Raw genomic sequence first — 24,789 nt, 5'->3', positions numbered from 1 at the left:
CACATGCGTGGGACATACTCGGATGCAACCACAAGAGGACAGATTTACTTGGTGGTAGGGCTTTGTACAAGCCCGTCTGGGTAGGTACCACCCACTCATCAGTTATTCTACCGCCAAATAACAGTACTCAATATTGTTGTGTTCCAGTTTGAAGGGTGAGTGAGCCAGTGGACAGGCACAAGGGACATAACATCTTAGTTCCCAAGGTTGGTGGCCCATTGACGATGTAAGGTAATATATCTTACAGTGTCATTGTCTATGGGTGATGGTGACCACTTTCCATCAGGTGGCCCATATGCTCGTCCGCCAACCTATAACATAAAAAAAGCCAAGTACACAACATAACATCAAACCGGAGCGGCGCGACATCATTGCTGGAGGGCTTGAATAATCCATGAGATCCTTATGGATTTGTGATAAGATCGTGGTTCGAACGTCGACGAATCTGTTATCATAGCTTTGAGAGTTAGAGAGAATATATAAGTAGTTAAGTGCAATAGTGTTTTATTATAAACAAGGGCTCATTAATCAAGAACTAATAGTAGTACACAACATAGGTGAGCTATTAGCAAATCGCATGGAATACGTTGGTTTGTTTATATTCCTATTCCTTATTCGTTTGGAATATAGTATAGAACCAGACTTAACTTTGAACCAGAATTGTAAATCTGTTAATGTGCTGATCCAAATGAAAAATATGGATTCATTTATATCTATACTAAATTTATAATTTAAATACCTTAAATAAACCACTTATTTAAATATATTCATAAATATACTCACAGAACACTTTTGCGAGTGCGATGTTCTCCAATATAGAGAGCAATGGCACAACAAAAATGGCGGAACCGAGCGTGGACGCCATTTCAGTGAAAGAGTAGGTATGGTTCCCGACTGTGGCAGAGAACGGCGGAGGAGATATCTGGGGTAGACCAGCCTTCACTTCGCCTGTAATTTCGACAAATAATATTCTGTTAAGGCGAATACATAGGATCATATGAAAGTCACCTAACAGATCACAATATTTACAAATAAATAATTTTGCTGATTCGCAAATAAGGAGGTATTTGTATATGTAGTTCTTATGTGTGTAAAGAAAAAACGAATTTCAATTGGTAGATTGATCTATTAATCCACCAATTGAAATCCCTTTCTTCGATTTTGACCAATCGGGTTAGAGATAGTTTTACTAACCGGTCAGCACGAAAGGCTGCTTGTTCTGGGTGTCAAAGTAGTAGGCGAGGGCGGCGCACACCAGTACCACGAGGATGTTGCGAGTTGTGGAGAGGAACCACAGCGCCTGCGCGAGCGCCGCCTTCAGTCTCGACACCTTGCCTTCGCTCTCTGACACGTCTTTTGTGCCGATCTTTATGTCTTTCACTTTCTGTGAAAAATGACAGAGAAACATGATAGTAAAGAACACCTCAATGTTACCGCGTCTTAGACTAAAAGTATAAACAGCTTCACGTATTCAATTTGTGTTTAAGAAATTGAAAAAAATCATCGTAAAAAATTAGCATCTGATAATGTATTGTGGCTTGTTTTTTTATTAATCAGCAGAGCCATATGATGTTCCTATTATGAGGTAGTAATTGTTGTAATTGTTGTCTTACGAGGAGAGGTCTTTGCCCCGAAACGAGACAAGTATAGCCTATTATTGTTAGCTACCTACTATGTTTGGTATCAGCTATCGTTAAACGTTCATTGTAGTTTTACTGTGTAAATATATATTTTTTTATTTAATGTGAACAACATGTACAGCCTGTAAATTTGCAACTGCTGAGCTAAGGCCACCTCTTCCTTTTTTGAGGAAAAAATAAGGAGCATATTTCACCGCGCTGCTCGTGTGGGAGTTATTGCATTCACATGTGGCATAATTTCGTTAAAATTGGACATATGCAGGTTTCCTCACGATGTAATTCCTTCACCGCTGAGCACGAAATGAATTATAGTAGGTATATACACAAATTAAACACATGAAAATTCTGTGGATTTGAACCCGCAATCATCGGTTAGGATGTATGCGTTCTATACACTACCCCTCTCGGCTCATTTTATTGGACAATACATATTTAATTAGAAACACGAAAGACCGATATACAGTTATAAATATAATGAAATAATGTGTGCATAAAAATCCAATTACGCTGAGTCTACGCCGGGTCAGATAAAATAACTTTTTCATTACATCTGTTTAAAAAAAAGTTAATTAGAGTTCGATAACATTCAGTCCAGCTTTTCGACACGGTGACGATTTTGTCACGGCGTTCATTGTCGTAAAATTCATAATGCAGCAATAGCGCTCGTATCATTTACATACATTTATTATAATATATATTTTCACGTTTACATTTTCCGTTATCACAATTGTTAGGAAATTACAATACTGAACAATATAGACGTGTGGACTAATCCTATTTAGATTTTTTCTTTCTTTTATTTAAAACAAGTAACGGCATAGTGGCCGAGTAAGATCGGCATTGTAAGATATAGTAGACATTGGGAGTTAAGGTGTTATGTCCTTTGTGACTGTAGTTACACTAAGGCACCTACCCTAAATATCCAGTAGCATATTGGCCTCTGTCAGACGGTGGGTAAGTGCACATCTTAGAATCTCAATGATTATAAAATTTAATACTAAAAACTATTTAATCACAATAAAATTACTTGGTAGGAGGGCCCTCTGAGTAGGTACCATCCCCATCATCATCATAATCCAAGGGCTAACAAAAATACGTAGTAGTGTTGTGATCTAGTTTGAAGGGTGAATGAGCCAGTGTAACAATGTACAGGCAAAAGGGACGTATTATCTTAGTTCCCAAGTTTAAGGCTATATAAGGAATGGTCAATATTTCTTGCAGCGCCCATGTCTATGGGCGGTGGTGACCACTTACCATCAGGTGACCCATATCGGCCGCTAATCCATAACATAAAAAACCCTATTGTAATTATAAGTACAATGCACGTAATATTTATCGAATCAGACTAATTCGAAGTTACGTCCTTTTTATTCCTAGCAAGTAATTAAAAATAAAACACGACTGCAGAGTGACAATTAAAAAAAATAATTGTTAACGCATTTAGGCGTAACATCAGTAAGTAGCGCTTTGCCGGTAACAGGATGTGATCGAGTTAATGTTAGTGTTTATATCTCGATAAACGTCTGTTACGAGTACAATGTGAATGATGATCGCTACGTGTGATACCATACAAAACTGTTTAGGTAAATTCCTAGTGACACCTGTTATTTGCGAATCTGATGACTTGATGATGTATCATATTGTTTTGATCGCGAGGCTAAATAAGATTTGTAATGTGAATGATTTGCGTTGAAAAAATAACTTTATTTTGATCTTATATTGTCTGTCAATCGCGAAGATAAAAAATACCTTACATTATATATATTTTAGTTTTGTTTTAAATAAACATTTTTTCCACTAAACCGCAATGGAACCAAGTTGTGGAATATGTTCCAAACCTTCTCCTCAAGGAGGAGGAGAGGAGGGATTAGTGGATCTTATTGTTGTTTGTTATTGAACACCTCTATAAAATAAGCAATAGGTACCTTCGTACTGGGTTTATTATTTTTTATAATTAAAAAAAAACTCCGCAGACTTGTTTTCCGGACCTTTGGTAAATTATTTTTGGTTTTAATTTTACAAATAAAACCTTTTTAGTAAGTATGATTTTTTAATAATAAGTATATACTTACTCTTAGAAGTAATAACACGACGATGCAAGAAACGCCCAGCACGGTGTCCCACAGTCTGGTTTCGCCTATATGCTCGTACATACCGGTCCATACCTACACATAGGCACATATTATAATACGACAAATTAGTCAAATCATGTTAAAATAATTCACACTTCAAGTAATTGTAAGTATATTTAAGTCTGTGTTATTCCAAATCAATATTCGAGCTGTCTATGTGTGTGTATCTCCAACAGTCAAAGATTCATATTATCACAACGTACATTGACAGATTACACAAGTAGAAAAACATTGATATTACAAATGAAAATAATATAGAGTTTCTCAAAACTTTTTCATTCAGTGAATGCTATAACGGTAACCATATAGTGACCTAGTCGTTGCGCGCGGGTTTAGGCGTCTAGGCATAAAAAGCCTGTCTGTCCTGCTGTTCATGTTATATTACATAACTTTAATATGTATTACTTCATATTTAAACAAATTCGGGTCATTAGTTGAGCAACACACATACAGAGCTATATATTAGTTTAGTACATATTAAATATAGGTTAATCTCCAGTTTCAAAACGCTGATTAAATTCAGATTAATTAATCTTAGGCTTACATCTGTACGCCCATTGGTCGTCTATTGCGGCATCAGTGTTAATAACCAATGATTTAAGTCAAATAAAATAAACTGTCTTTAATCAGTGTTTTAGAGCCTAAAGATAAGTTTCGTAGTAAATTATTTGACGAAGGTCGATAGAAAGCCTTTGAAGCAACAAAAAGTATTAAATTGGCTGACGCTTGCAAAAAAATGATGATTACATTTAGCAAAAAGTAATAGTACACAAACTGGATCAATAGATTGTCTATTAAAAAACCTTATTAGTGCTGTAATAGCGAAGATACTGAATCGCCAAAACTGAACACTTTTGCGTCTTATTTAAAACAGGTAATACAATTCAGTTTAAATTAATTATTAGGTATAGATATTTTTATAATAATAACCAGACATATTTTTTAGTATTTTTTTTTTTTTTTTTAAATACAATTTTATTACTACGTGACGGCTCATACAATGAGTCGTTTGCGTACAGGCTTCGTTGCTTGAACATTTCTGATTATATGATTGATACTGTATAGCATATATACCTGTAAGAATTTTCCACCAGGAAAGCTGAGCCCCAGAATATCTTTGACTTGAGTCGTGGCTATAATGATCGCAGCGGCCGAGGTGAAACCCACTGACACTGGTCCACTGATGAAGTCGATCAGAAATCCTATACAGCAACACCATTGTTAAACCAATCATATAAACTTCGAATAAAATCAAATTAGTCTATTTTATTTAAGTAAACTTATAATAAAACATTTTGAATCGTCAATACTTAAGTAAAAGTAAAGTAACAGCCTGTAAATTTCCCACTACTGGGATAAGGGCTCCTCTTCCATTAAGGAGATGGTTTGGAACATATTCCACCAAGCTGTTCCAATGCAGGTTAGTAGAAAGCACGTGTGGCAGAATTTCGATGGATTTAGACAATTGCAGGTTTCCTCACGACGTTTCCTTCGCCGCCGAGCACGAGATGAATTATAAACACAAATTTAGCACATATATATAGTGGTGCTGGTCTGGGTTTGAGGTAAGATAGCCCAGTGGTTAGAATATTTAAACTCTACCACAATTTTGAACAGCCTCTAGCGAGAGGAAAAAGCAGGAAGCTCGTATAATTTTTCTTTTCAATTAAACAGCTTTACAATTCACAATATTATTGTTCATTCAATTCTGTGATTGAATTCGAAGCGAAATACAAGCCTTTTTTTAAATAAAATAAAAGCGATAAAGTGTAATAAATATTGTGATTCCAAATCAAAAACATTTTTAAAGACCCATCATAATATAATCCAACATACTGTAAAAGTGAATTAAGAATTTGTCTGTTCCTGTCAAACCAAAATGTAGGTATACGTAAACTATAATCGATATAATAAAAGACGCGTAAAAAGGCGTATATAATTCTACCTTTATTTAGTTCTACCTTTTAAAACGTATCCTCACGTTGATGTGCCATGCTCGCTTATTTATGTGGTGCGCAACAGTGTAAATAAGGTCGTAACTGTTTATATATAGTATGTATACTTTTTAATCTCTTTTTTTACTGTATTTACTACCTAGATTAGTATGGCAACTTATGATGATATACATATTTATTTACCAAATAAATATGTGTATCATCTTTGGTAGGCGGACGAGTTATATGCGGCTCCTAATGATTATAAGTGGTCACCATTTTTATGGATATTGGCACCCTCAGAAATTGGAGACTAAGATATTATGTCCTATTGAATCACTCAAGACTTGAAAATAGAAAACAACATTACTAAGTACTTATGCTCGGCGGTCCTAACACCAAAATAAAATAATTGCAAAAATATCGAAATAACTTATATACTAAAACATTTAAAAACACACACACAAAAAGACCTCAAATTTACTTTAACTTGGGTTTTCGCGATGGTTGTACTTTTTTTCTACTGTTAATTTAATTTTGTTTATTGAAACACTCAAACAAAGCTCTTCAGATTTTGTACATAAGAAGATCAAAGATATTTAAAACTAATAAAAACTGTATGAGAATAAACATAAATTCATTTTTTATCTGTATTTTCGTAAAAAAAAGTGAATGAACAAAAAAACTTGAAGTAGGTAAATAAGTTTGACAAAAAGGGGGAATTTTAGTTCGAGTCAGCGTTACCCGTGTATGATCGACGTACGTGAAAAATTATTCAATATTTCAAACATTGCGTTGATTGCAAAATGACGTTATAAAAATATTTTGCAACGAACGGCTCGCACGCAAGAATTTTCTTCAGAAAAACGTGAAGAAATCATAATATTATTTATTACGTCAAACAATCATTTTTTTTATCGTGAAATGACGCGTATATTTATAAAAGCATACTGTTACGGCGAATTGTTTGGCATTTCGATTGAACAAAATTACATATTTATGTCGCTAAAGTTTCCGAACGCGGTATCGTCCATTCTTTATCGTTGCAGACATTAGAGATAGGTATGTAAAGTGATATGTAAAGTATGTGTCCTCCAATAAACCAATAGTACCTCGCCCAATAGTTACTGAATGTTTGTTGTCCATATTGTTCATTCTTTTGTAAAATGTGTGGATAAGCTGAGATGGCCCGGTGGTTAGAACGCGGGCATCTTAACCGATGGTTTGCGGTTCAAACCACCACTATGTATATTTGCTTAGTTTGTGTTTATAATTAATTTCGTGCTCGACGGTGAAGGAAAAACTCGTGAGGAAACCTGCATATTTCTAATTTCATCGAAATTCTGCAACATGTTCATTCCACCAATCCGCATTGGAACAGCGTGGTGAAATATGTTCCAAACTCTGTTCTTAATGGGAAAAGGGACCGTAGCCCAGTAGTGGGAAATTTACAGGCTGTTACTATTACTATGTAAAATGTAAGAAAATTAAGTTGTGAATAGTCCTATTCATGTCTTCAAAATTCAAGTGAGTTACTTATCTCAATCGTACCGATCAAGCTCATTCGTGTCTTCTCCTTCCTACGTGATATTCGCGAAATAATTTGTGCTCTGTCGGCACAACTAAAAACAATCAAATTAAGAATTGAATTGAATAAAGTATGAGCTGTTCCTGACTTAGATTTATCTTTGCAGCAAATTTCATTACTTAGATTTCATTTATGATAATAACTTAAGACTATATAATAAGATAATTATTATTAGTCATTAGACCTTAAACTTGATTGGAATGAAGAGGAAACGCCGACCGTGACCTCAGAGTATTCAAATGAGACGAAACAAAACGAACGCTGTGAGCACCAGTCGACGCTCGACACCAACGGACCATTGTCGATAAACAATGTGTTTGTTCTCGTAAATGCCTGTTTTGATACACTCCACGTGACACTGAAAGATGTACTTGTACAGTCAGAGTAAGAGAACCTTCGTCAGTTTTCAAATTAATTCTTTTATCAAGTCTTAAACTCTTAGTACCTTTTGAAACTGAAGCACTAAACTGACAACTGCATATAAAATTAAACTAACACAATACGATAACTTGGTCCAAAATAGTGTAACATCTTTGGACTACGTCTAGTTTTATATCAACATGAAACCTTTTTAATGGCGTAATTAGTCATTACAGATTCAAATAAGATATAATATCTTCTACTGAATTGTCAAAATGTGTCTGTCAGTGTTGTATAGTCTCGATCAGTAAGATTATCACTCATACTGAGCACACGAAAATAGATCTTAAGGTGACGAATGTTTTCTTACCCCGATTGTATGTGTCTCCGTTTAGATTTCACAATAACTATTCAGACTTTATAGTTACTATTATGTTTTGTGTTTATATCACGAGTGTCGATAGAATATAATAGAATAGAACATGCTTTAGTAGTTGTTGCCCGCGGCTTCGCTCGTTTTAGGGGGTTGATTGATATAGTCCATGTCCTTCCTTGCTTTGCTTCACAACATCATAGAATTCGGTTCAGTGGTTTGGTCGTGAAAAAGCGACTTTGATATTTATAATATTAGTATAGATTAGAGAGTTAGAGTAAAGTAAACAAAGTTAAAGTAAAGTAAAATTAATGGTACAAAGAAATAAGTATCCCTTCCAGATAAAGATTTGTTTAAGGACATGAGATTGAGCGATGGGTTAGACGATGCAACGATACTCTTATACTTGGTAGGGTTTTGTGGAAGCCCTTCTGGGTATAGCAATATATATGCGACATATATACAATCAAGCAAAAATGCTCAGTATGGTTGTTTTCCATTTTGAAGGTTGAGTGAGCCAGTAGGTACATGTAGGTACATAGGTACAGTAAGTACATGTACAAGAGACATAACATCTTAGCTCGTAAACTTGGTGGTGCATTGCTGTGATGTAAGAAAAAGTTATTATTTCTAACAGCATAAATATTTATGGTCGGTGGTGACCAATCGTATGGCCTATTTTCCCGTCCACTTTCCTATTATATCAGAGAATAAAAACTGACAGAGGTAATATTTGTTTTCAAATAATGACTAATGACTGTAATTTATTTCTATAGTGTCTAAAGATCATCAATCAACCGCTTGATGACTTTATTATAATTGTGTCAAAGTTTAATTTAAAAATAAACTAAATGCTTATAACTTACCTAGCTGAAGTATACCCATGATAAGTTCAACGCAACCAGACAAAAATGCCAGCAGCACTGCGAACTCTGGACCAAGACCGTGCAGGTTTTCCCTCGTCAAGATGGCGGCGATGGCAGTTGGACCGATAGCGGAATCCTTTACGGAACCAAACACTGTGTACACGAAGCAGGCCATGAATGAGGAGTAGAGCCCGTATTGGGGAGGCAGACCTGCCACTCCCGCGTAGGCTATCGCTTGTGGGATCACTGTCAGCCCTACTGTCAATCCTGTAAAAAAAATAATCAATGATCGAAATGTATATGGTAATATGTGAGTTTGCAAAATATAAAAAAAATGGTACATAGTGATGTTATAAAAAAAATATTATTTAATTTTTTTTTAACAGAGGGCTTACTACATCGTTGTAATATTTACTTAAGAGAAGACGAGTGACTAATATAAATGATCCTCGTATCGATTTTGCGTTCCTAAAACAATGAGTTAGGTACTAACTGTTTCTGAAAGTCAATATGCTACCTTTTCTAAAGCTATTATTACAAAAGTTTTTTTATCTACAAAAATATATTTATGTTGTGACATTCTTTTATTGAAATGTCTGATACGAATGTTTTCTGAAAACAAGATGTTGAATGTTTTCTGAAATTCTGGTCGAATGTTTACTATGCCCTGGTTCTCTAATTCGGAGCATTTTTCAACAAAAAAATATTGACCAATCAACAATAACCCTCATTGTATCAAATATTAGATTAAATGCCCAAAAGGTGTTGTTGAGACACCTTCTAGGCATTGGAGGCCTTAACAAAAAACCTATATGTAACTTTAGATATAGAAACATTTTGTTGAAAGTCGTTAAGTTCAATTATTGAAAAAATGATTAAATTCCTGGCGCAATGGAAGTTAATTATAAAATTTAATATATTCAAATTTGATTATTATTTCACAAGTGAAATCTTGAACCTAGATCTAGGCCGAAGCTTGCAAAATAACACTACAATGCCTCCACCCACACCAGAAATCTCTCTAATTTAACGCTTCACTAACTCAGAAGTTAGGTATAGAATATAATGCTCTAACAATTACATAGAGTTAATACAAACATTTTATAATACTTAATTAATAATTTAGTTATTGCTCCACGAGTCACCTACATGTGATGCAATGGCAAAAATTTCAGCGGTCGATTATGAAAAAATATATCGTAAATTTCCTATAGCTAGCTAGTCAAAGGCTTTGTTGTCATTCCTATTCTTTATTGCCAATCGGTAAGTATGGCAGATTTTCATCTGATTCATACAATTCCTCAAGATGTTTTCCTTTATCGCCAAGTGCGAATTGATAATGAAGATAAACAAAAATTAGGAATATTTAAATTAGTGGTCAATGACCAAATTTGAACCTCCAATTAAGTTGTTCATTCGGGGATAGTTTGGATTACTACCCAAGTCCCAAGACCTGATATGTCGTCGCGAATTAGTCTGACGCCTATGACCACGTCTCGTATTTCTACTTCGATATGAGATTAAAAGGAATTAACGTAATAATAATAAAACGTCTATAAGACGGAATAATAATACGGAAGTTCAGAAGTACAGATATGGGCTGGGCTGAAAATCTTCTCATTAAAATAGGCTGCCTTAAATTTTATAAACTGTATAATCGTATTTCATATATTTATTTTTAAAAAGAACACTTTTTTCATTATTTTTATATAATAAAAAATCGCCGTTTTATTGTGTAAATTTGGCAATATATAGGGTTAAAACTAACGTAATATTTTAAGGTTAGTCTGTATATTCAACTTCCACGCGAGCTAAGCCACGGGCAATAGCTCGTTAAATACACAAAAAGCATAATGGAACATAACTACATTACAACATTATTAAAAAAATTATATAAAATCAGTTCCACGTATGACGTAAATTTAAATATAGCAATCACTAGCAAAAACGCATAAAATTTCAACTATGTCAAATCTTTTGTGTACAGATAAAGGCGTGCGTCGGAGCGTATCGCGCATGCGCTCGCGCACCTGTCCTCCAGAAAAAGGCAGCGGCTTCTGGTTTTATCGACTTAAATATTTCAGACAAATCATACACCGGAAATTTGTTACGCGTTTCCTTATCGAAAGTAATTGTATTTATTTTAAACTTTTGTTGTATCATAAAGAAACTACGACCAAAATGTATACGTACATTGAAAAAAGTTAAATAAATATTTTAATGTTTCCTGTGTAATTTGACGTATTGCTCAAATCAAGCATAGTAAAGTAAACTTCTGATGTACTCAGTCTCGATTAGCCCGAGTCCAGCCCCCAAGTGATTCAATGTAACATAAAAAACTCCTCTACTTGAAGATAAATCATTAAAAAACTTAGTTAAAGGAATTACCTGCAATAATATCCGCTAAACCACTTCTGAAGGAATAGTGAGGCAGCCAGGCAAGAATGGGTATCCTTCGGAGGAGAGTTTTCTTGGAACAACAGGCTCGGAGGCGCCGGACAGCGTCGCTTTTCCACGTGTTCTTCTTGGGCGTGGGGGAATAATGTGGATACGGTCCATTTCCAACTGCAAATAAAATACTTTTGTCATTGAAATAGTTTAACGGTGACCATGGATCACATTTGAATATGGAATTTTATATTTATTACACAGGATATATTATTAAAAAAAAAAAATTCGAGGAAGATGCGAGTTTTTATAAAGGTCTGATTAAAGAATTGGAAACTCCTTAAATCGATAATTTTGTTTTTTTTTTTTAAATAAGGCACAGATTATTTCGCCAATGTCACGTGCGATAAGGCGATGATAGTGGTCTTTGTTACTGAACTGTATAAATTTGTTTGACAGTTGTTTTAACAAAGGAATGCTTCCTGAATAAGTTGTCCCAGTTCAAATATTATTGAACTAACTTCAAATAAGTGACAATATTTGACGTCAAACGAAACAGCTGCGAAATTTATCGGTTCTGTTTTATAATTACCGTTAATAATGGGAATATTTTTAAGAAATAATAAAAGCAAAAATGTTATTTATATATTAATTACAGTTTTACTTGTTAATGTTTATTGTATTTAAATTATTTTTGACGAGGTTATAAAATTTGTTGCCATATAACAAAACTGAGAATGTATAGAACCTCTTTCTAATATAATTAAAGAAAAATAAATTAATCTACACAAGTAAACAACCTAGTCATACGTATTATATTAATTCCAATTGTAGCAGATGTAGGTCAAAGTAAAGTCAAGGTCCGAGAACGCAGCCAGTGTATGAGTGTAACTTGTGGCGTGACCTTGAACCCAGTGAACCAGCTGGCTACAATCACCTGAAACCTGCGCATGCGCCGGCGAGCACTACATCCGTAAACGTACGTATGTAGGCCACATTACTTGAAATCTACGTAAGCACAAAACTATGTTGCCTAGAGTCTGAACTTGGTAAGCAGTTTTAATAATTCATAAACGATTGAAAGAATGTTGACAGAATAAGACTATTGATTATATATGTATATGAAAATGTAATGTATGAAAATATATTACCTTAATTTTTTTATGAAATTGGTAGCCATTGTTATAATCCACTTGATGGCATGTTTACCCATATACATTAGTGTCTTAAGATATTTTAATGATGCCTTACATCTACAATGCACCACCTATCTTGGTGAACTAAGTTGATCATATTTCTTGTACCAATAGTTTCAAGATGTTATTTACAAGATATTGCTGCGGTAGAATTGATATGAAGCACCTACTCAGGGTACAAAGGCCACACAGGCCTTTGAAACCAAATAAAATTATATTACGTGCTATATTTTATACACTATATAGCTTTATAGCTGGTACACCTTTTCCCATATGCGGTGATCACTGATCAGGGCTAAGTTCATTCGGGGTTAAGAGAAACTATGGAGTTTTCTAAGTAAGTAGAAGTAATATAACAAATAACTTTGACGAGTGATCAAGTTTAATATATTATGTGTTTATGTTAAGTAAACTACTACCTTAAATCTATACTATATGTATCTACACCAATTTTACATATTTTTTCCGTAATAACTAATTGAAATGAATGATTGAATAAAAGTGCTTATATTATTTTGAAAATAAAGTTTATAGTTTATAAATTATTTAAAATGGTCTCGCCCTATTTGAACCTAATACTTGTGCGATTTGTAGCTGTATGAGCTAGCCAGACGCTAGTTAGACCAACGAGGCATGTGATTATCAAGAATACTAAATGCGTTAGACTGTAAAGTGTTAAAAAACTTTATTAGATTGTATCAATCCATCATTAGTCGAGCCATGATTACATGTAATTACTAAGCCAACGTGTCAATTGTTCACGGTTAGTTGAAGAACCATATGTGTATGTGTGCAAGTGTGTGTATACAATACCTACACAATGTACATGTGTGTGTAGCGTGTATACCGTTAACCTTCAGTAAAAGGCAAATAATAAAATACTAAGAATAATTTTAGGGTTTGCTTAATTATTATATATGTTTTAATAGCTTCGATAGTCGTATAGTTAATTTGATCCGATGCAGTTTGCGAGATCCTAAGGTTAAATCTCAGATCAAGACATTAAAGGTTATAAAAAGATTTACGCTGCTGCGTTTTCAAGTCCAAATAATTCAACCGAATTTGATGAAATTTGGCATAAAGCAAGGTTGCAGTCAAGGAAGAGTATGGCTCTTTTTTATACTTAAGACTTGAAGAACAAAACCTAAAATACGAGTGATGCTGCGAGCGTTAACTTAAAAAATATGTACTCACTCTAAATTAACTTTTTCGTATCTAAGTGACTCAATACACGATGCTTCAGTCGAAGAACTAGTCTTTATGATTTAATAAGCAAATATTACATCACGGCTTGTCATTATTAATTTATAGTAGTTCTGATGATTGTTTAACGGTTCTTTATTGAAGTTTGTCGCTAGTTTTTGGGCATCGCAAGTTAAGTTAAAAAATTTGGCAACACTTTTCTTTGTCGCACCGCGAAAAATCGAATTCTCTACCAGCACACGTATTCCCCTCCTCTTATAATCTCTTCACGCTACGTTTGAAATAATTTAATGAAGAAGCATCTTGCCAGTCGGCATGGCGAAGGCGTCTAGTGCAGTTGAACTTCCCTGACAGTACCCGGGTCGTCTTCGCTTCGGACTTCACTCCCACTTGCCAAAAGTTTAGTGGAGTCAGATGCCCGGTAACAAAAAACTTTATTACCAAAAATTCGCTAGCTTAGTGATGATTCTGACTTCATGTGCCAAAGAGAACCACATCACTATTTATATTTTTTCATCGCTCAATATTTTTTTTTTAATTATCTAAATAATAACTATTATAGATAGATATATTGCGAATAATAATTCGCTTATTATCTTCGAAAGAACAGTTTCGGAAAATTTTTGAGAGATATAATAAAGTAATATATTAGTTGGTGTTTAGTTTTATTGTTACTATTCTACGTGTTCATGTAGAGAAATAAAACGTTTGAGGTTAAACATTGTATAGTTGTTGTTGCCATATGCGCGAAGGTTTCTATCACAATACCATCAACGTTCAATCAATGTATCGAGTTTGTTATAAAAAAATTAAAGATTGCTTCCCGTGCTTGTCTCATATATTATCAGTGTATGAATTTAAATGATTTATTTGTCCAATTAAGTAAATATATCAGGAATACCGTAATGTGGATCTAGTGTGTGTACTATAATATATATATATATATATATATAATCTATGCTAATAATATACATGTGAAAGTAACTATATCTGTTACCTCTTCTCGCCTAAAATGCTGAACCAATTTATTTAAATGTGTTATGGAGATAGTTTGATTCCCAAAGGGAAGGACATGCTTTTGTTAATTCATATTGATACACTCAAGGGGTCATAAAATGACCTTAAGTCGTTCAGCGCTGCACATCCGAACCACAAATACACAACGTATTTGTGGTTCGGATGTGCATCGCTGAACGACCGTTCTCTCTTACACCATGTGTTACCATAACTTTTATACTAAGGTGACATGACGCTGATCGCTGCTTTGCCACGACAGAGATTGTCGAAGCCCAGATCTTTGCGCTTGACCATGTCTATCGACCACATCTGTGATGCTCCAAGAGGTTTGGTAATTAGAAATTTGGTTTAAAGTAAGCTTGAACTCTAAGAAAGGACTTTCATACATTTAATATCTGACGATCATCTCCTAAAACGTGAACAAATCCGTGCGAAAACTAGTATTATATAAAGCCTTCAAACCAAAGTTCGTTGGTTTTTGTGCATTGTCAATAAATAATCAATTAACTTACTTATTTGTGCACGCGATTTTAAAACAATTGTCAAGAAAAATTATAATAATTAAATATTGATGATATAATTGCTTCTTGGGCTTCTTCAATGACAAGTATTGTTGATTTGTGTCGAAACAAAACACAGCTTATAACGGTAATATTATTTGCAACCTTTTGAACTCGCGGTATGAGAGTGAACAGCCATAAAAAGCATTAGAGCAAGGTGAAGTATTTTTCCTGGTTTGATAATCTATTTTAGCTTGACAGGTTTGAGTGGCATATTTTATTTGTTGAACGTCAAAGATTTCCCTCCAAAACGCAATTAATATTAATATGTGGGTGTAGTACGACAATACATAGATGTAGCATCGGCAAATTCAATAAAACCGATTACTGCCTAATTATAACCAATAGAAATAGCACTCTATCGCGCTATCCGAGGCTATTCTTCGCTATAGATTCTCATATCTCATTCTGCATATAAATCGACGTGTCAAGTTGGCGAATATATTACGTCATATGATATTACAAGTTATTACGTTTGTATAAAGATCATATTCACATATGAAATAATAATTGATATTTTGGGATAGCGTACTTAATTCGGATGTGATCAGTTTTACGAATTTTGCCGATGCTACATCTAAGTTGTGACGTACTGTAGGTATTTGCGTCAGAGAAACGTGAACAAAATCAAGTGCGTGTTCTAGTAAAGAATAAGGAGATAGGTTTTCATGCCATCCGGTGAAAGCCACATACACATACCAACTTTGTTACGTCAGACGAGTCTCGTCAGACTAGCCTTTTCATTAACATGCTAAATCTAGAAAATCGTGGCTTGAAATGAATGCAAGACTTGGTATCGAGTTACAGTAAATATGTCAGCGCAGACTAGACAGTAGGATATTGTCTTTCAAGTTCATTTGTCTGTTTGTATACATAACAAAAATGATATGTTTTAATAATAATTCTAATTCTGGGTAAGAAAATCCCATAACTCTAATTATTGAAGTTATTCTTTATTTTCTTTTCTATTGAAGTTATTCTTTTTCTTAGTCTTCATTATATTAGCGGGGACTGGGGATGCAGAAGCGAAGTTTCCCGTTCAAGAAGCAATCCGCTGTCAAACATAAACTGTATATACTTTTAATTACTAAATCGACGTATTCCTCAAAATTTGTAATTTAAAAATAATAAATTCAAGTTTATAAGTAAATAAATATTGGACAACATAACATACATTACTCTGATCCCAATGTAAGTAGCTAAAGCACTTGTGTTATGGGAAATCAGAAGTAACGATGGTACAACAAACACCCAGACCCAAGACAACATAGAAAACTAATGAACTTTTTCTACATGAACTTGGGAATCGAACCCGGGACCTCGGAGTGGCGTACCCATTAAAATCGGTGTACACACTACTCGACCACGGAGGTCGTCTCTGATGATTCTTAATTGCTTAATCTGGGCTTATTTTTGGTATGGATACCGTCATCGGGGGTAAAAAAATATGAGAAAACCTGCTGCGGATGCAAGCTAATAATTTAGAAAGGCGGTTTTTATTTATTTAAGCGGTTTTGATAAGCTTCAAAATTTATTATGTAAACAAATAAATGGCAATGGTAATTGTATTATATGATTATATTCACAAGCTTTAAAATGTATTTCATAATTGTTATTTTTGCAGCAATAGGTATCAAATATTTATTTTTGTTCATCAAATAAAATCTGACCTCACCTAACTAGCTAAGAGATAATAGCTTGTTTGTCATTTTTTTGAACCCAACCAATTGCATAATACTTCGCATTACGATTAATCTCAATATTTATTTATTTTCTGATAATCTTTGATTTAATTTCCGACCAAGAATTGTTGTTGGATTTTCTATCGAACAACAACAAAAACATATTGTGTTATCAGAATAAGTTTCGCGTATATTTTTTACGCATACTCAACCTACATCAACTTTTTCAAACACATTTCAAAAAGGAACTCCTACACCATGTATCTGACAAAGCACTTGAAATATTTGTAGATCGTATTCAATGTATTAAGATAAAAAAATATATATTTCATATTCATAAGTGTGTTGCAATCGAATTCTGAGAAATGTATGCGGAAAAACATACTAATTCTATTCATAATGCATAGTTAACATTTAGGGACCATTGTATCTTATGAATAGTAGTGTTCAAAGCCATTTTTTCTATAGACGTGTTATATGTTTCAACTCTTATTCTTCTAGTAATATAATGATCTATAAAGAATAGGAAAATAGATACAGCAAATATTTTTATTAAACAATAGTAATTCATTAAAATCCTAATGAATAAAATTTTAAAATTAATGACTGATATACAATGCATATCCTTAACATGTACATAGATCTATGGGAAAAAAAATAGGAAAAGAAAATTAATATGGAATGTACCGTAGCTAAGTGATGAATTCTTAAAATTAATCCATTAAGGGATCGTTTATGATTATTGACATTTAGTGTTATGATAATGAATTAAAAACAAATGCTGAAAATTTTTGTATCCTTCATCAAACAAGATGGCGAAATTGAGTTTGAAAGATTGTTTCGAAGTTCGATTTTTGTCAATATTTAAAATATGGGAATCGGTATATTTTTATGAGTTAAAGATAGTCAAAGTAAGATATGGGTTAAGTATTTCAGAAAATTCCTCTCAGAAGAAGGTGAAATTGGGAAAGTAAAAGATAAAAGGTTAAGATTACAATGGCGGACACCCACCTTTGGCATATTAAGTAATTTACAATTTTGAATGGCAGTTTTAGAAAGAATGCAACATTACATTTGTATAAAACATATTACGATATATTAATCGTGTGTATTAAACCGTGTGTAAGAACCGTCTCATCGAATTACCATAGAATTAATCCTCCTATTTCCAATCTATATTTCGGATCTTGATATATCAATGAAATCATCAGTGCTACCTACTTCGCTAATTCGTTCCTTGTAATGAATTAATCAGTGCTATTTTGCTTCAAATAATAATTGCAAGTTTTATATACGAATTTGTCACCTCTTCTAAACTGCCACTAAGGCCAAGCACCGGTATACCTTACCGTATAATTATACCGTTTGCGTTAGTCGAGGGTTGTTTGTTATACAAATAAAGAAATTCTATATAAAGCCTCATGATCATGACTCACTGTATGTGACCGCTTTTACTAGTCGTTACACTGACGAATGTGGTACGATAATTTTTACTTTATATAATAATTCAGCCACGAGATCGAATTGATTGATCGAATTGAAGATCGAATTAAAGGCACTAGGCGAGCTTGAGTACTTGGCTACAATATTCAAGAGAGCAAAGTATTTTTATTCTATACCGATTTGAGAACTGTCGAATTATTTTTTAAATATATAAGAATTTGCTATTTTTTTTATGGAATAGGTTGGCGGACGAGCATATAGGCCACCTGATGATAAGTGGTCACCATCACCCATAGACAATGACGCTGTAAGAAATATTAACCATTCTCGACAATGCCACCAACCACCAACCTTGAGAACTAAGATGTTATGTCCCTTGTGCTTGTAGTTACACTGGCTCACTCACCCTTCAAACCGGAACACAACAATACTGTTGTTTAGCGGTAACCTACCCAGGCGGGTTTGCACAAAACCCTACCACCAAGTGAAGCGTAATTGATACCACATTTATAACCTATATATATATATATACACACATATATATATATATATAGTACCACTCAATGATTAATTTAATTAAAAACTTAACTTAACAAATATACATTCCTTATAGGGTGTAGACATCCGCTAAGAAAAGGAAAGTTGGAATTTTGTGTTTGATACATTTATTAGGGGTAGGGCAACAGATTCAGATAGAAAAGCAGTTCATAAAGATTATAAATTTTAATGGATCATTTATATTAATATACTTACTGGAAATAAAGGTATTTCCAGACGAGAAGGCTCCCGCTGGGCTAATTTAAGAAGCGTCTACAAATCTATAAATATCTCTGTTAGTGGTAATTGTCACTTACCTTAATATAATTTTATTTACTATGAAACCTAATATGTTGTTCTTTGAAATTAATTTCGCATGTTTCATTATGAGATATGATGTTTTTTGTGACCAAAATTTTAAATCCTCAATTTTCATACAGCAACCATAAAGTACAATACTCCGTGATGACACGACGTCGGTCGACCGGAACGCAGCGCTTCGCATAATCACACGTTTGTGACCGCGCTCGTAACGTTTGTGTTTCAGCTCACTGTTGTGTATATAGGTATTAAAATATTTATAATATATTACACTCATTTTTGCTCTCGGACGCGATATTTAATCGAATTATTTTGGTTTCTTTTTAATTAAATTAATTTGTTTTTTATTTGGATGGTTTGGTTAGAACGAGTTCATCTTAACCGATGATTTTCGGTTCAAACCTAGGCAAGCACCACTATGTATATGTGCTTAGTTTGTATTTATATTGCATCTCGTGCTCGGCGGTGAAGGAAAACCCCGCGAGGAAACCTGCATGTGTCTAATTTAATCGAAATTCTACCACATGTGCATTCCACCAACCGTATTGGAACAGCGTGGTGAAATATGTTCCAAACCCTGTCCTTAATAGGAGAGGGGCCTTTAGTCCAACAGTGGGAAATTTACAGACTGTGACTGTTTTATATTTTTATTTGTGACAAAACATGAAAATAAGTTTTAAAGATACGGATAATATTGTAATGTAATGTATGTAGACCATTCAGGTCTAAAAAAAGCAAGAGGTGTTGTGGGACACACAGTTGGATCGGTAACCGAAGTTCCTTTCGCTATATATATTATGTATTAAATAACAGACGCAATTAAAATAATTATCAACGTTTGACTAATTATTTATTAAAAAATCTGAATTACAACAATGACAAAAATTAAGTTTAAATAAAATTATATATATATAAGACGGCAATTAATAGAAAGAGACAGAGATAAAGGAAAGAGAGAGAAAATTCGCTTTCAGGGTGCATAACGCTTTTCCTCACATGACGCTGTCCGTCACTTCACTAACGGTAAAAGAACTCCGTTCCAAAAACAATATTTTTTTTTAAAAAGGAAAGCTATATTATTTTTCAAAAATAGAATGTGATCCTTCCAAGACTAACGACTTCCTTTTGACCGCACTTTGTATTCGTCAGAACACGACACACGATTAAGGGGACGCTGATAGGAGCTGAGCGCTACCGGTTCTAACTGATAGAAATCACTCTACACTACGGGTAGGTACTAGTCATGTTATGCTATATAACTAACAGATAAAAAAAGCAATATAGGTTCTTTTTTTAAACACGCTTTCAAGGCACGGGTTTAAAAAAATACAAAAAAAGTATACATATATTTTTTAATTAAAGTAAATATAGGTTGTACGTGAAGTTTTCATTATGTTTAAAATGTGATCGTTTCTGTGCCCTACGAGGGCAACACTGAATTACGCCAAATTATATAAAAAATAATATTTTGCAATTATATTAAAATACATTACAATAAGTTCAGTGACTATGTCTTTGTTTGTTTTCATACGAAATCATGTAATACTTTACAATTCAATTGATATGGATTTTTATTACTGTGATACCGTATACATTTGGGAGGGAAAAGGGTTTTTGTCATTCGTATATAAGTTACTATTGTACGGGATTTTATAACAGCTCATTATGTAAACGGCTCAATATTGTTGTTAGACGTTTACTACAGGTACATTTACCTGTATGTCATTACATACGACTATTAAAAAATTATTAAATAAAATACGAAATCTTAATATAATTCTTTAACATCCTCACAATTCTCAAAAGCACGGCGGCTTACCAGCTTTTAAATAGTTACTGTCTCAACTTTAAAAGATAAGTCACAATATTGTTAAATTTCGAATATGAAAAATCAAACATTTTGTTCCTCTCATAGTATTTGGTCATTGTCAAAATAGATAAAACATATTATGAACGCTATCTGCAAAACAAAAACTGCGGTTTTTTCTTTGCAATCAGGACGTGGTATGTATTACTGTATTTTTAGGGACATTATTTGATATTTCAAATAAGTAGATCAATCAATTGGTTCCATTTTGGTCAATATTTTTTCAGAGTGTAATGAAAAAATGGGGTCAAAAATTTTCCACTTAATGTAATACGGTATTACTTGAAAAATAATATACACACTAAGTAATTATTATTACAACATTTACAATGAATTAAATAAAATAATAAATGTAAGAAATAAAAAAAAAGTCTTAAGAGTAAAAGGAAGGTTCACTCGAACGACTGCCTTGAAGTCACAATTAGCTCATAAAAACTTAATTAGCCTCTCTAATCAGGCTCAGGAAATTGAGCGTCGCAAAAACAAGTCCTATGAGATTTACATTATTCTTTAACAGAAATGTTTATTTATAATTATTGTTAAATAACAATTTTATTTTCATAACATTGTCCGCTTGGTAGTCGAATAATGTTACTTCGAATACTTGCGAGCATTCTTGGATATACTCATATAAACACATGAACATGCACGTTGCGCATGCGCATTGTAAGAGAACCATTGTACTGATTTCAATTAAACTCGGCATATTAATATTTGTAATATACTATATCTTACTTTTATTTCTGCACTAATATAAAAAATTCTCAGCAGAGAGTTGACTTACGCATATTATTCCCTGATGTTACACGATATTCTGTGAGATGACAACAGTCATAGCGCATTTCCCACTTTTGAACACTCTGAATAAGGATAGAAACGCGAAATGGCGCCCCAACGACTGAAACTGTGGGAAGGATTTAGCGAAGTGGCACCGCATATAAAGATACGCGTGCGAACTCACTACTGAAGCGATCCTATTGACCTTCGAAGCCTAGTCAGCCTAGATGAGACGAAAACGACGAAATACCTTCTTATTTACACAGCTAATGATCGGTCATAAGATCACTATAATAATTACCGTGGAGGAGCGGGAAGGGGTCGCAAGTGTGTTATATCAACATGATCTCACAGTATCTTCGGTCCCTGCAGAAGATCGCCAAAGCAGTGGTATTAGTGGGTAAAGTAACAGCCTGTAAATTTCCCACTGCTGGGATAAGGTCTCCTCTTAATAAAACTTCAGGAGAGGGCTTGGAACATATACCACCACGCTGTTCCAATGCGGGTTGGTGGAATTATTAGTGGGTAATACCATATAATGTCACCCCAATTTCCCACGCAGTGGTTTTATTTCTGTGCATGTCATTTTGTATGCTGTATTTAGTCTAATGGTCTTATTCAGTAAATATTATTCTTATATAAATAAAATGAATTAAACCTAACGTCATTAATCCGAGACAAAATAAGGCAGCTAAAATATATGTTTAGACAGGTAAGGTTACCTTAGGGCAGCACACAACCAATCCCGAGAGACGGTGAGAGTACCACTGGTTTTTAGTGGGTAAACCCGGTGGACCTGGGCGCACTCGGCGTCCAGGAAACCGGGGAGTCCCCCCCACTTTTCATCACGTGGGGGAAGCGCGTAAAGCGTTTTTCTAGCGAAAAAAAGGGCAGCACACAACATTGAATTTACTTTTGGTAGGTTATACTCACCAAAAAGTTTAATTATAATAATTAATAATTATAATTGATTATAAGCAGTACCGTGACTTTTGGGGGTTGGGCGCTAAACGCTTACTTGTCCTTCATTAAAATAAATTTAGATAGGTAAGAATTTTGATAGTAACAAAATAATTTAGTTTTATACAAACGGATGAATTTGTGTAACAATTATGCTTGTTGATATACTATATGACTATATAACTATATGACCAACAACTATATGACTTTTCGCAATATTACGAAATTAAAATTCACTTTTCATTGCTCAAATTAAAATGGTCGCAAAGGTAAGTGAAGCGTACAAACGATAAAATTTCAACGATTCAAAGTTAGTACAAGTAGGTTTCGGATAAATCGTTTTTCAATTTCAACGATTTTCGTTATATAATTGTTCAGATTGAATAGGTAGGTTTTATTTATACCTTTTTTGTTGTATAATTGACAACATTTCCAGAAGAATTATCGCTGTTATACTTATTCAGATTTTTCATATTATTAATTTGGATTACCAGTTTGTATCCAATAGAATTTCTTGGTGGTAGGGCTTTGTGCAAGCCTACCTGGGTAGGTACCACCCACTCATTAGATATTCTACCGCTAAACAACAGTATGCAGTATTGTTGAATTCCGGTTTGAAGGGTGAATTTGCCAGTGTAACTACGGACGCACAAGGGACATAGCATCTTAGTTCCCAAGGTTGGTGGCGCATTGACGATGTAAGGAATAGTTAATATTTCTTCAACCGTCATTGTCTATGAATGATGGTGATCACTTACCATCAGGTGGCCCATGTGCTCGTTCGCCAAACTATTCCATAAATAAATTAGCAAAACTATTTGCGTATACAACAAAGTTGATTGATAGGATCGTCAGATAAATTAATCAAGTGATTCAAGTTGAAGCGGTCTCTTTGGTGTTTCTCCCGTAAATCTTTAATCATGACATAAATGTCATTATTCGTACTTACACTATACCAATTGAAGAAGGAAATCAGATAAAAATCCAGTAAAAATAAAGTTTCTATCTCTATATATTGTTTAATAAAAGAAAGATACAATGAAATAAATTAGCAGCGTTTTAGAGTAATACAGTGACAAGCAATAAAAGTGATATTTAAAATTCCGTTTTAATTAAAGTAAAAACAAAATATACATTCAGATAATATTATTTACAATCGTATGCAATAGAAAGAGAGAGAAAGAAAGAGAAAGAGAAGCAAATGTAACCTGTTATACCCCCAACACTTTTTTCTCACGTGACTCTTTTTGCCAGTTCACACCAATGTGTGCTACGATAAAAAACTTCACTAACTTGCTAATGCCTCATCTCTATTGTGTTCTTAATGAATATATCTTCATTTATAATATCTACTTATCATTCTTTTATATAGTTTTTTACATTAAAAGTTTCATCGACGTGAAAATGCTATTTTCTCGTAAAACCATAATGAATATCAGAGGTTATTTTAAGATATAGACCAATGATATCGCGTTAATTCGATATCCCACTGCTGGGCTAAAGCCTCCTCTCCCTTTGAGGAGACGAGGAGGTGGAATACACATGTCGCAGAATTTCTGTGAAATTAGACACATGAAGGTTTCTACTCAATGCTTTCCTTCACTAACAGCATTTACTTGGAATTTGTGGTTGGAATAGAAAATATTTGTGTATTCTATTTATCAAGTAATGAAAAGTTCTGAATGAAGGACGATAAAGATCGCTTCGATTCGAATCGAATGACCGTAGATCGTTAAATTAGTTACACAGACATTTTATTTCCATTTATTTAATTACACCTGTTACTTTGTGTACTGTAATTTTGCAACTTAATATTAAACCTGTTTTAACGATTTAATACGTTTTACGTATGTATGTGTATTTATAAGAGATTATTTTTAACACTACCGTACTCAATGTCGGATATCATTTTTTGACATTTCAAGATTGCCTTAACAACTTACTA

The 24,789-nt window shown here is 33.7% G+C and overlaps 1 protein-coding gene across 1 annotated transcript in view; it reads right to left on the bottom strand.

Moving 5' to 3' along the window:
- Positions 1-24,789, bottom strand: part of LOC124529981 (sodium-independent sulfate anion transporter-like) — a 39,316-nt gene that overhangs the window by 3,683 nt on the left and 10,844 nt on the right. Inside the window, exons 2-7 of the mRNA XM_047103948.1 lie at positions 11,282-11,458; positions 8,894-9,160; positions 4,847-4,974; positions 3,713-3,805; positions 1,195-1,384; positions 784-948 (exon numbers count right to left, since the gene is read on the bottom strand). Coding sequence (XP_046959904.1) covers positions 784-948; positions 1,195-1,384; positions 3,713-3,805; positions 4,847-4,974; positions 8,894-9,160; positions 11,282-11,458 — 1,020 coding nt within the window. The remainder of the gene's footprint in view (positions 1-783; positions 949-1,194; positions 1,385-3,712; positions 3,806-4,846; positions 4,975-8,893; positions 9,161-11,281; positions 11,459-24,789) is intronic.

The sequence above is a fragment of the Vanessa cardui genome, chromosome 5, assembly GCF_905220365.1.
Source record: "Vanessa cardui chromosome 5, ilVanCard2.1, whole genome shotgun sequence".
Classification (NCBI taxonomy): domain Eukaryota; kingdom Metazoa; phylum Arthropoda; class Insecta; order Lepidoptera; family Nymphalidae; genus Vanessa; species Vanessa cardui.
This window is presented reverse-complemented; position numbering and strand designations above follow the sequence as displayed.